We start from the raw sequence: 13,270 nt of genomic DNA, 5'->3' as shown, positions 1-13,270 counted from the left end.
TGCGAACACCTTGTGCAAACAGCCCCAGTGACACTGGCTGTCCCTCGTCCTCTTGCCATGCACCACTGTAAAGAGCCTGGCCCCGTCTTCTTGGTGAGCTCCTTGTAGGTAAAGGGCTGCTATTAGGCTCCCCAAAGCCTCCCCTTCTTGGGGAAGCAGGGCTGTGTGTGGCTGCAGGGAAGCAGGAGCCGAGCTGAGCTTGTATCGTGCTCACCCCATCTCAATTTCTTAGCAGTGGATTTGCAAACATACGGTGTTCAGTGGCTTTACAAACCAACAGAATTGTTTTGAAACAGCTTTAATACACACACAGCTGTAAGTGGCCGTTATTTAAGATCACACAGGGGAGGCAAAGGAGATGACTGGTCTGTAAACAACTTTGCCTAGGAGAAGACCAACATTTCTACACTCGTCTGTATGTATATAAATGTGTGCATGTGGCGCCTAAATAGCTGTAACTGCAGGACATGAAACTAAAGAAATACCTACTCACTCAAGGGTATCACTCAATTTATTAAATTTAAGTGATATTTGCTTCCAGGCAGATACACTTTTAGCAGTTTCCAGTTATCAAGTCTCTCTTAGACACTTCATGAGCTGCTTTTGACACATCGCCTTGACTCCTGCATTCACCCACTTCTGGAATTGGACAGTGCAGAGCTGAAGCACAAACCTTTCTGCTGCATCAGTTCACTCTCAGGCGCTCGCTCGAGATTAAACCTCCACGTCACTGGGACGGGCCGGCCGACTGCTTCGCTTGCTGTTAACCCTGCTAACAGCTGCGCTAGTACAATGCCATGGTAAATAATCAGCACAACACTTTCCAATGACAAATACCAAGGGTATTTCTGATTTCTTGTACTATTATGCCATGACTTTTTGTGCGTCTCTATGAGAAAGAGAACTTTTAGCATACTTGCTTCGATGACTCAAGTCAGGTTCACCTTGTTTCCACAGACATCACATCCATACAACCCTAGCAGTTGTTCCTCCAGATTACACAGGGTTGAGTGCAGGCAAACCCGCAGCGCCAACATTGGCATCAGCCCATTACAAACGCTGTGGCTGAAAGCAAGCTTTCATTCCTCGGGACTCCTGACCTGGCCTTTATCTGTGCCTCATAAGGAAAAAGAAAGAAAACTCCAAACTCAGCTTAAATGCAGAAAAAATAAAACTGCCCTGTAAATACAGATTTAAGTCTCCAGCCTTTTTATTTATACAAGGATTCAAAGAACATATTTCAACTTTAGATAAACAGTGCAAGAGAGTTACAAGTACCTTGGTAACAGAAAGAAATAGATAACTGTCCAGCTATGCCAATAAGTGAAATAATTCTTACTCCTGCAGATAGAAATGCATCTGTTTAAAGCAAAGGTGGACTTTAGATATTTTTGCTATACCTTAGCCCCTACCAAGCCCACTGGAAAACAACAGGCAGTTTGTCATTTGTAAATGGTAAGTAGCTGCGCTCTCAAAGCCTTTTGAGACCCTCGCCCTTAGTTAAAACATACACGTTATGGCACAAAAGAGCAGGCTGAAAGACAGAGACATTTGGAAATCTACTATTTCTGGTTCTCCCCTTTCCAGGGACAGGGGTCTTCTCCAGACCACTACCCCCCTCCGCATCCCTGTGAAGTACGAGGCCTTTTCAAACCAGAACACCATGAACCATCATCTCGGTAACATCGAAGCAAATGTTCCTCCCCAGCCACCCCTGTTCCCAGAGCTCCCCATTCATGTAACCAACCCATGGCAGCCGCCAGCCCCTGCCGTGGCTGCAGCCCTCAGCCCGTGACCACCACGGGGCTGGGGAGGTTTGTCACAATGTTTTGGAGCAGGCAGTAGCCCAGGAAATGGCATTTATAAGCACTGAAAGGCCCCAGGCTCTCTGTGCCAGCCCAAGCACAGGCTCGGGGCTTGTCCGGACCTGGGCTGACTTCAGCTTGTTGAGCCACGCCAGCAGTTGTCTAGCGGTCGGGTAACTATGGTTTGCTTTAGTTTACAGTGATACCGAGTCGATACCCTGGGGGGACTTGGCCATTTCAGCTCCCCAGCGGAAGGCGGCGTGGCCGAGCGCAGCCCCAGGCCACCAAATTGCAGCAGGTCAGGGAAACCGCTTCAGGACAACAAAGAGAACAGAAAAACCGAATAACTGGGAACCGACAAAAAGCAGCAGCGTAGGCGGACCATGTGAAAAGGTATACAAAATAAACCCAGTGGCCCCAGGGCCGAGGAGGGAGCAAGTGTCAACACCAACATCACGCACCTCCTGGCAGAGAGGGGGAAGAGCCCCCGGCACTGCCCTCGCCCGTCCGCGCAGACCTCAGGCTGCCGACGCTGCTCGGAGCCCCAGCTCGGCTCCAGGAGGACCGAAGCAGGGGCCCTCGGGGCCCAGAGGGACTGAAGTGTGAGCTCAGCCCAAGCCAAAGGGGGAAGGCATCAGGAAGGGCTTCTCCTGTGTAACAGTTTTTACTGTATTCTTGAGGCTTTGCCTTATTAATTTGGACTATTGGGTTTTATTATCATAACAGGACCAATAATTTGGGCTATTAAATTGTTGAAATATTAACTGGACAATCAGTAAATCCTTGGCTTCCCATTTAAGGTGTGTTCCCCCTGGGGCCCGTAAAAAGCTTTTGAGGGTAGCAGGCTGACAGCAAACACTAACTGCACAGAAATGGAAACAACAAGGACTTTCCTTTCAATCTCCCATTCTGCAAAGCAAAACATTGACCTTGGCAGTCATGTGTTAAAACTCCAATTCAACCCAACCGTTTTTTGAAGAGGGTACAATGTTTTAATGCCCCTCTCTCCTTTTTTTTTTTTTTTTTTTGCTTTGGATGTAAAGTTTCTGCAGGATTGGTTGGGGGGATTTCTGTAACTCAGGGCTAAATTTGTATTGGCAATTCTGGTTAAAAAAAAAAAAGAAGAAAAAAAAAGACAGGAACTCTTTAGAGCAGTAAAATGTGGAACTTGCCATATTTCTAGAAGTAAATAAATCTGTATAAATCCATGACTTGTATTTATCCAGTCCTGGGTTTTAATGGGTCTAGTGGTGTTGTCTGTCCTTTAGCCAATGTCCAGCATCCTGGCTTTCATTTCTGAAACCCTACCAGATTGATCAGCAGGCGGCGAGTACAAGGCAGGAAGGATACCAAGTCAGTAACAGCAGTCACTGTCACTTGGAGTAGGCAGTCAAAGCTGGCCTAAAATCTCTGCCTAGTTTGACGAACTGCGAGTGTCATTACCTGGCCCCAGGACAAGGTGGGCAGGAGCCACTGCTGCCTCCCAGTGCCTGGTGGGACCCCTGCCCCAGGGAGGGCAAGCAACAAGCTCCCTCCGTGCCCGCCTGCGCCAGCTGTTGGCATTAGCTTGCTCATGTTCTCGTTTTCCCTTAAATTGCACGTTCTAGAAACTGCTAATGTTAAAAATGTTTTTTTCCCCCTTTCTTAGAAAACAGCCAAACCCCAACCCCATAATGTTTGCTCAGCCCAAAGACATGTCTCCTCTGGCAGGACAGAGGAGAAATGCTCAAAACATGTGCTGTGCAGACCAGCAAAGTAGGAGACAGATACACCTCTGCCCTCTCTCTCGCCCGCAGTACAAACACATTTGAAACTCAAACCCAACCCCATACGAATGAAGCCCAACCCTTGGGCGTGCTCTTGGCCCAACTGGTCACAGTGACTGTGTTGTATCTATAACATCTGCTAAACCTACATCTCCAGACGATGCTTGCCATACCTGTGAGGTACAGAAGCCTTCTGGAAGCCCCGAAGCACACAGCCCTACAAGCACAGACACTCCTACAGCTACGTGAGGATATTTATATCTTTCACCGACCACCCCCAGTCTCAAAACCCGGCACGAAGTCCACCCCACCACGCATTTTGGGGTTAGGGCAGCTGCCCACGTGACCCAGAGGCTGGTGCATGGTGGGACAGGGCGGCAGAGGGTGAGCCTGGCCCTTCCCTGAGCCGAAATGGAGCTGCAGGCGGGTGTCTGACCTGCTGTCTCACCCCATCCCTGCGGTTAGGGAAGGTGTGTGGGAGGATGGGGAAGGGATAGGGAAAGCAGGGATTCACTTAAAAACCTACAATGCAACAGGAACAAACACCAAAAGCAAAAATATCCCAAACAAAACACGTCCTGTCCCCACGTCCTCCTCTGTAGGTGCTGCCTTGAGTCAGTGTCCTGGGTAGGGACACTGCCCAGGGCTACTTGCTACCAGCCCCTCTCTGCCCTAAGGCAGCTGCCTGGGGGGGGTCACTCCCGCATGTGCCCAGTGCGAGCTCTCACAACCAGTCACAATGCTCCAGTTAGTAAAAAGTCCCTGGTCTTTCTTATTACCAAAAAAAAAAAGGGATTCCCATCCACGGCTAGGACTGGAGGAGGAAGAGGAGGAGGCAGCACAACTGTCTGTCAAGTGGAGAATCCCACTGTGCATATTTTCATCTGTTACCTACGACGGTACTGCACTGCAGGTAGAAATTGGACCATTATTACTTGGGTAAAAAATGGCTTTCCAACTAGCATGCAAAGAAAAAATACCCCAAACCCCAACCCCTAACACTCATTCCCCGTCACTTAGATGTAGGAGACCTACATTTCAAATTGTTGTCAGCTACAAGCTCTAGTCAAGAAACCCACTTGTCACCTTTCCAAAGAAAAAGGGAGTTCTGCGTTTTTGGGTCCAACAGCCACTGCCAAACTGTTTCAGTTCAACCCACCAAACCTGCTCATGCTCCTACGTACGCAGCTGGAAGTGAAGGGCCATCTCTGCCTGCCTAGGAAGTACAGAGGAAAAACCCAAAAGAGCCCCTGAATGCAGCACTTGAACAGTGCTGACGATCTCAGTCTCTCCGTGTTACGAAGTGGCGTTGCTCTCAGCACCATTGTGCTTTCGGCAGCGGTATGGTAAGCAGCGCTCTGGCCAGCGGCTGGGTAACAAACAGATCAGGGCAATTGCATATTCCACTGGAGGCAGCAGAAGAGCTGCCCTCGGAGGGGCTGGCAGGGTTCCCCCCGGAGGCCTCTCTGCAAAGGCTTGTTTCAGCCCTGAGAGCCAGTTTGTGGCAATAACAAAAGTAAAACAATGAGGTACGGAAAGAAGGGCCCAGCATTGGGGAAGAGACCAAGAAAGAAGAAAACAGCTCGAGCACTGCCAGAAATAGCAAACAACTGAAACCTTTTTCTTCTCCCTGTTTTTTTTTTTTTTTTTTTTTTTTTGCCAAGGTGAATTAAATATGTCCTTTTGTTGGTTGGTTGGTTGGTTGGTTGGTTGGTTGGTTTTGGCAAAGTGAAGCCCTCGGCCGCAGTCTCTTTCCTGGCTGTGCTAGTGAGTTACCGCCACAAGTGCTGCGTGGCAATGAAAGCCACCAAAAGGAGGAGGAAGGCAGAAGGCAAAGATCTGCTGCTGGCTCCATTGATGCCGTGTCCAGACTGCTTAGGAATAGCGTGCGTTTCTGGCTGCCTGGTGCTGGTGCTCTTAGAAAGTCTTTTGCCACAGACGTCATCAGGACAGCTGTCCCCACTCCCGGAGCCGCTCATGTCATCACCTGTGCAGAGACAAACACGGGGTGAGGCCCGACTGCCTTCCTTATTACAGGTGATGTCCCTGCCTTCCCCTTGCTGCAACCCCGGGGAGCTCTGGCCACCAGCCCTGCCCTGGCCATCTTCTCCTCTCTGCATCCCCCACTGTGGGATGCAAGCCCATACGTGATCTCCAGCTGACTTTAACCACCTGCTGCTGCAGCAGCTGGAAACCTCCAGAGCAGGTGGGAGCAGTGGCCCCGTCATCAGGGCTGGGCTGGGACTGGAGAGAGCGCCCAAGGTTTCGGTAAGGTGCTGAGAGCAGCACAGCCTCCAGCCACCCCACAGCAAGTCAGCTGCACTCGAACAGACCCTCTGCAGCCCCGAGCCAAAAGCCAGGTCACCACAACCCGTCTCTGCTGTGAGGGCCCAGCTGCAGCGTCTGCACAGAGGCCCATGCGGGCTGCCAGGACTGACCGCTCAGCCCCTCTCGCCTGCTGTGGACCTCTCTAGTTCTGCTAAACTCACTTGCGTCTTGGAAATCCACATCATTCCCAATGTTAGCGTTGCCCAGCCGGTTTGTCATGATCTTCAGCTGCATGATTTGCTGGCGAATGGTCATATCTGGCTTGGTGATATCCACCTCCACCTCTGGGTTGTTAATCTGATTAGCTAAGCCGTCCCCCATCACTTCGGGCAGGTAACTGTGAAGGAAAGCAACAGGTTTAGATGTTTCCCCCCAGCTAAGCTCACCTCTCCCCATTACAGACACCAGTGATGATCCAGCCTCCTTGAACCCCAGAGAAGCTGCAGTCAGTGGCGCTGGCTTGTCAAAGAGCCTCCATATGCTGGTGTTTGCTGCGAGGCAGCCAGCTCAACACATGGCTGAGCTATGCTGCCATGGCCAGACCCCATCAGAGCCTGGGGCTTGCCCTGAGGCCACTTCAGCTTGCAGGAGGTGGCTGGTGGCCTTGCAGCATCACTGTCCCAGCACGGGGAGGGGTTTCCTACAGGAAAGGCTGTGCGCGGGGCTGAGGGGTTGCTCTCAGGCTGGTACCTGTGGAACCACAGTGACACTCCCCTGTGGAAAAGCTCTATCCATATGGGCGGCTGAGGAGCACCTTCATCCCTGCCCCAGTTAAACCCTGTGGGGACTGACACCCTGGGACAACTGCATACCCCCAGCCGGGTATGACCAGACAGGCCCCCAGGGAAGCTTCAGTTAACTGGGAGCTGTCAACCAGCAAACAGAGCTGCGCTGCTCCCTTCGGCAGTGCCCTGGCGCATCTGCTCCTGCACTTCTGTGGCACTGCTGGCAACGATGTGAAGTATGGAAGAACTGAAGGTGCTGGCTCCGGGCTCTCAGAGACCAGCCCAGCAGGTCCGCAGCTGCCCATCTCCCCTCACAGCCATCCTCTAACCATCAGCCATGGGTAGGAGGTGTTTCTGCAGCTGTTTGATGTCACCCGGGTGCCTCCTCTCATGAGGGAACAGCATTTCAGAGCAGGTATGGATAGAAAGATGTGTATGCAATTCTCAGCAACAGCTCTGGAGTTTGTGAGGTAAATCCAGCCCTTCTGCCTTCTGAGTGCACATGGAATTGCAAAACTGCTTCATTAGTACAAAACTACACAGTTATTTCATGGCGAATGAATTTCAATGCTTAACCCTCGAACACAGAGCAAAAGGACAACAGGCTTGACGTTCCCAGGTACCAGTTTTTCAGGAAATGCAGCATTTCTGTGGACAGGGACAGACCTTTTGGCTCCATCTGAACAAGTAGGGCTGGCTGAGATGATGTATAAGTGCCTTTTATCAAACCCTCCCTCTCTCACCCAAGAATGGTGCTATCCTAGCACCTTGACCCTCTCCATACCTGCCCTTGGTCATCCCATTCCAACACTTGTCATCTGCCACTGAGCTGGCCATTACTTTTTTGCTGCACAGGCTGCCGGGCAGGGTGATCCAGTAAGTCTTGAGAGCTGTTAGATTCCCTTTGGCATCTAAAACCTGTAAACAAAGAGCATGCTCAGGGCCAGGAGAGCTCTGGGGCACCCCAGGGCTGTGGAAAGGACCAGGATTCTGCCATTTTTTTTTTGTTTTACCATCACAAAGTCTGCTTTTTTGCAGACAGGAATGTGTCACCAACCTTCCCCTAAAGACCAGCTGTCAACCCAAGCACCCAAGGCTGAAGGTTACATGCTAAGGACTGTTCTGGTACCATAAAATTAACCAGGAGAAGATAATCTTCTCGGCCATGAGGGCAATGCTGAGAAGCAGCCTCGGTGGGAGCCAGCAGGGCTCTGCCAGGGTGGGACAGGCAGGTGTCTGTAAGTGAGGAGCCTCTGAAATGTGGGACCATGGCAGATCCCGCAGCTCATGGTCCACAGAATCCAAAATCTCCATGGAGGAGGACCTCTGGCCCCAGTATCCAGGTGGGACTGCCTGAGGCTCAGTGACACCAATGGCAAGGAGCCTCTTCAGATAAGTTTGACACCAAATCCATGAGAAATTGGTTATCAGCAACCTAGACCCCGACCCCGTGCCGAGGCAAGATCAGATCTGCTTAGGTCACACCAGCACTCGCTGATCTGATCTTCTTCAGACTCGCCAGCAAAGGCAATTCAGCAGCCTGCGGGGTGGTCTGCCCTGACCCGCAGGAGCCAGTGCTGCGCCGGCCGGGCTCCCAGGGCTCCCGGGGAGGCAGCGCACCAGCACACCTGCCCTGGCACACCGGTGGGGAGGGAGCTTCAGGGGCAAACTCACCAGCATCTCCAGTGCTTGTGCAGAGGATTTTGCTTCCAATGCGACCTTCCCCCGCCTTTTCTTCTCTTCAGTGCTGGAGCCTTTTGTGCTGATTTTGGGATTTCCACAGCCTTGGAAAACCTGAAAAACAAACCAAACTCTCTATCCTGTGTTTTGATACTATTTCTTTAATTAATTAGCACTCCACAGTTATGTTTTCTTTTTTCTTCTTATGTTTATCTTTCCTACCTGCAAGATCTCCAAGATTCTGGCTTAGTTTCTGGTCAGGTTACTCTTGTGCCAGGATGTGTTTTTAGCACACTGTAACTGGTTTTGGTTACTGCTATCAAGCAAAATGTTCAGCACTAACACAAAATTAGCCCATGTTTTTGCGTGAGTCACCAATGTTGATATTAAATTATTTCTAGCCATTTTATCTGTTCCTATTATGATTGAAAAATAAAATTCTGGGAAGAACAAGATGGGAGTTGCTCACACTCATTACACCAGTGGTGTGGGCTTCAAGGTTGCAGAGCATGTGAGCTTCATTGATTTGGACAACAGACTGAGGTGGGACTACTCCAATGACTCTTGCAATCAGCACCCACACTCAGCAAATGAATGCCCCCTCTGACCAGGGGAGTGCAAAGACAGTAGGTGTGTCAGAATCTGTCTGGTTGGATGTTTCGGGGCAAATGAGGAAGCCAAACTGATTTACCTCCTAACTTTGGGTACTTCCCATCATCCTACCTGCCCATACCTGCCCAGAGAGCAGAAGCACTTTGAAGGTACAAATCCTCAGACTTTGCCTCTAGGAGGAGACAAAGGGTGCCATGGAAGCGCCTGTTTCTCCCAGTCTCTGCATGACCAGTCCAGGCAACGACACCTTCGCTGCAGTTAGCCAGTGCTCAGGCAACTAAGCCTCACTGTGGCTGGTGGAAGGAGTGCTTGGACAGCCAGATTTAATGCATCATCAAAGGTCAAGAGGGCCTTTGCACTGTCAATTTGATTCAGGAAACACCAGCCTTTACAAAGAAAGCCATCTGATTTAAAAAGATGGCTCCAAGCTTGTTGTGGTTACCAGGGTGCTGTCAGAAGCTATCGATAAATGCGACTTTGCATGGTGTCACCTTAAAGCAGAGAAATCAAGACCTCAGACAGGAGCACTGCTGACGCAGCTTGTGCCAGCTGCCGAATGCTTTTGCTAGTGGATTCTGACAGCCATCAGCAAAGTCCTAATCTAGACAAGAGTCCCTTCTGTGACAGTGGGTCTCATTGGTGTGTCTGAGGGACATTCAGCCTAGAAAACTCCCTCCTGGGGTGCACTGTCTTGCTGACCAGATGGATCCAATGACTACAGCAGTTCAGCACCAAGCCAATTTGTTCCTTTGCTCCATGCAAAAAGCCCCATCTTGAAAACTGCATGTAGAGCATTTTCAACTTGATTCTACCAAAATAAAACCACTTTGGTTTCGCTGCCATATCTTTCTTATTGCCCTATTACTGTTGTTAGCAGGAGAAAATTCTTTCAGGAGATAAAAGCCCTGGGAGCTCTACAGGACAGTGGCTCTTGTGGCAGCTCCAGCACAGCATGGTATCAAGGCGATCCTCTTGCCAGCCCAAGGGCTTTAGGTGAGCAATGCCCACTACTGATGGGGAGAACACGTGTGCTGCAGACTAAGGTGATCATAGTCTCCTGCATAATGAAAGCAAACAGACGTTTGCAGCTTTTGATAGCTCCTGCTGCCTGAAATCCATCAGAGAGCCAGAGGGAGCGAGGGGGAGTGCGAGGAAGCAGGGAGAGTGCCCCACAGTGCAGTGAACACAGGGCTCAGTACCAAAAATGTTTCTTTCCAGTTTTTTCCCCAGATCCCAGGAGAACCCATGACTGAGGGTGTCACTGGGTCCAAGGGCCAGTTCTGGCTCTTCTCACAAATGGCAGACAGTGCCCTGGCTCTAGGCTGGGGATGTTTGAAGCCCTCAGCTGTAGCCCGAGCCTGCTGCTCTCAGCCCTGAGAGAGAAGACTCCCAGGACTGGCCCGGGCCAGTCCCGAGCTCATCTGACAACGATATCCTTTACCTGATCACTTTGCCATGCTCAAAACCAGAGCTTAGAGCTCCAGCAATTTGCAGCTCCTGACCTCTGCTACTAGTGCTGCCAGCAAAGACTGCCACATTTACCTGGTCACCAGATCATACTAAGAAGCTTATCAAACATGTTTGGTTGCTCCAGTCGAACACCAATTAGACTATTTACTCCTTTTCATTTTACCAGATTTACTCTATGCCCCTCGGAAACACCTTTCTTTGCAGATGATGCCATGTTTTCCCCACATCGTGGGCTTGCTTTTATGTGGACAACCTTAGTCTCATCTAACAAGGGAAGAAAGAATATGGCCTTTCATGTCAGAAAAGAAACCTAAACAAGTATTTGGATGCATGCTGCTGTTAGTGCTTTGATGTGCACCAGTGAATTCTTGCTTAGCTAAGCACTACTTCTGGCCCTTCCCTTCTCCAAGACCCAGTTAGGATCCGCCCCGCTCCTTTCATCTGCATCTCTGCCCTAACAGGGATAGCTGCAGGACTGGGGGAATGTCTGGGGAAAAGCAGAAGCCCTGGAGGGCTGTTTTTGTTCCCAAAGCTTCTCTTACCTGCAGCTACAGAGGTGATTGTGGTTAAGTGGATAAATATAATAAAAATGGAAGACCAATAGAAGAGAGCTTCATGGTACACTTCTCGGAAGATAGATGAGCATCAGGAGAGCCTGTTTTATACTCTCCAGATGGACTGCCAGATTGCAACTCTGTCCCACAGATACAACCTGAGAGCCCAGTGTTTCCACTGCAGAACATCACCCCAAGGCAGGTTAAAGCAGCTGCCTTCTGTCACTAGGGACTGTGCACTTTCTGTAAATGCCTCAGCTCAGCCAAAATACTTCAGGACTCTTCAGACACAGAAGCACCTGACAGCAAATGGCACCAAGCCTCCCACAGTCACTGCATATGCAGTCCCACCTTGTGTGTCTGCACCTAAAAGAGGCTGGCCGGATGTGGCAGGGAGGAATATTTGGAAACACTTGAGAAGGTTTTTGCCTGTGTAAGATGGGTGGTTTCCTATCATTAAAAGAGTGGGCATTTGATCTCTTTCATCCTTCATCTCCTTTAGTTTAGCTGAATAGTGTGCACAAAAAACATTTGGTCCTGGCAATTACCCATGGTATATCCTCAGCCAGGCCCAGGCACATGCTCTTACCTTGGCTGTGACCGAATCTTTGTTTTCTTGCAAGTTAGAAATAGCTTCAGCGATCCTCATGTGAATAGTCCCTATTACAGTGTCTACGTTGTATGGTCCATCGATCCGATCAGCCACTACAACCAGGGAATCTAGGAAAACGAGACAGAGACATCTCTCATCAGACTCTGTACAAACCAAATTAAAGATCACGCTCATGCTGAGTGGGATAAGCTGTTGGCCCCTTGGCAGGCTTGTTGGGAGACATCTCTCCATTTTCACTACTGCCCAAGTGCATGCTCGTTTTCCTCTGGCATGGGACAGCTGTTCCTTCCCAGCACACAGGTAAAGCCACGCTCAGTGGCAGAGGAACAGATGTCACCTCCTGTAAATGAAACACAAAGTGCCAACATTTCCTGGGGTGCTACAGAAAGGAAAAATGGAAAATTGGTGCTGAAATATTAAGTAATGCATAGCAATACTTGGACCTAACCCTCTTAACTCACTGTGTATCTTCAGCAAAGCACTGCAGCCAGCACAAAGTGGGAGGATTGGGGTTAGCAAAGTGCCAAAGGTACTGGATGTGTGCAATAGCTTCTGTGGCAGTGAAACGTGAGAAAAGGAGTAATTCTTCTCACCATCATCTCTGGAAGGACAACACATGACCAGCCAGGGAAATATCAGGCTCTCAAGGCAGAGGATGAGACCAAAATGCCCACAACTAAGCTGGTAAACAGGACAGGGAGTGACTGAGGGGTGCCTCTTGCTCTCAGCTCCTCTTATCTTGGAAAACTCTGGTGTCCCAACATTCCTGCCTGGTTTGGAAGCTCCTGCCTTCATGGCTGCTTTGGGACCGTGCTTGGCTTACAAAAAAATTACCAACCTCTGCCTACCTCCGGAGATGTTTCTCAGCACTCCAGTCGGGTCTGAAGTGAGGGCAGCCTATATGCTCGCAGGGCTTGAGGCACTGGGGAATGCCACTGCAGAGGAAGACTGACATCCTCGGTGTCCAGTGAGATTTAAATAGGATCTCAGAGCAGGGCCAAAACTGGGTTTGGACATCTAAAATGGGATCTTAACCCAGGTCTGACTTTGCCAGTCAAAAATTGTAATTCTGAAAGTCACGGCTATGCCGCTGCTGCCTCAGTTTCCTACCACTTGTGCTTTAGTAGGCCGGACGCCAGGCCATGCATAAACTTCATTGGCATTTAGGGACTTGGCATTCAGTTATGTGTGACCTTGGATGGCTCCAGTGTGGTCTGCGTCCCCCAGGGAACACCAGAAACCTCCTGGCAGGACAAGGGATCTGTCAGAGTGCTGGGGTGGTCTGGGCTCATCTGGAACAGAAAGAGCTTCCTGTTCCTGTGGCCTTACCACATGGAAGAAAACAAGTGCGATGGCTTCGTGTTAGTTCCTTCTTTACACAAACGGGGTCAAATCTCAGGGTCTAGGTTGGAGATCGGTACAGTTTGCAAATGGAGTTATTCATTAGGAGTGATTAATTCTTCTGTTCTAAATACTGATACCTCACCCATCAGCCTGGCAGAAGACTGTCAGAGCAGATGGTGTGATGTTGCAGAAAAGCTTATTCAGCATGAGTTTGTACTGCTGACATTATTCATGAGCAATGAAACCACCAGGTGAATTATACCCGGCAGTTCAACAGAATATCAGTAAAACATGTCCTTCAACCTACACCATCCCACAGTGTGTATGTGTCACCCGTGATACTGCTTTAAAGGACTCACATTTTTCTTTGAGC

At 49.9% G+C, this 13,270-nt stretch overlaps 1 protein-coding gene across 1 annotated transcript in view; it reads right to left on the bottom strand.

The window, feature by feature from the left end:
* Positions 1-493: 493 nt before the first annotated feature.
* Positions 494-13,270, bottom strand: part of GPC1 (glypican 1) — a 222,731-nt gene continuing 209,954 nt past the window's right edge. Inside the window, exons 5-9 of the mRNA XM_075507446.1 lie at positions 11,530-11,660; positions 8,299-8,418; positions 7,409-7,542; positions 6,061-6,236; positions 494-5,558 (exon numbers count right to left, since the gene is read on the bottom strand). Coding sequence (XP_075363561.1) covers positions 5,344-5,558; positions 6,061-6,236; positions 7,409-7,542; positions 8,299-8,418; positions 11,530-11,660 — 776 coding nt within the window. The 3' untranslated portion in view covers positions 494-5,343. The remainder of the gene's footprint in view (positions 5,559-6,060; positions 6,237-7,408; positions 7,543-8,298; positions 8,419-11,529; positions 11,661-13,270) is intronic.

The sequence above is a fragment of the Mycteria americana genome, chromosome 7, assembly GCF_035582795.1.
Source record: "Mycteria americana isolate JAX WOST 10 ecotype Jacksonville Zoo and Gardens chromosome 7, USCA_MyAme_1.0, whole genome shotgun sequence".
NCBI lineage: Eukaryota > Metazoa > Chordata > Aves > Ciconiiformes > Ciconiidae > Mycteria > Mycteria americana.
Note: the sequence above shows the minus strand (reverse complement) of the source record. Positions and strands in the feature narration are given on the sequence as shown.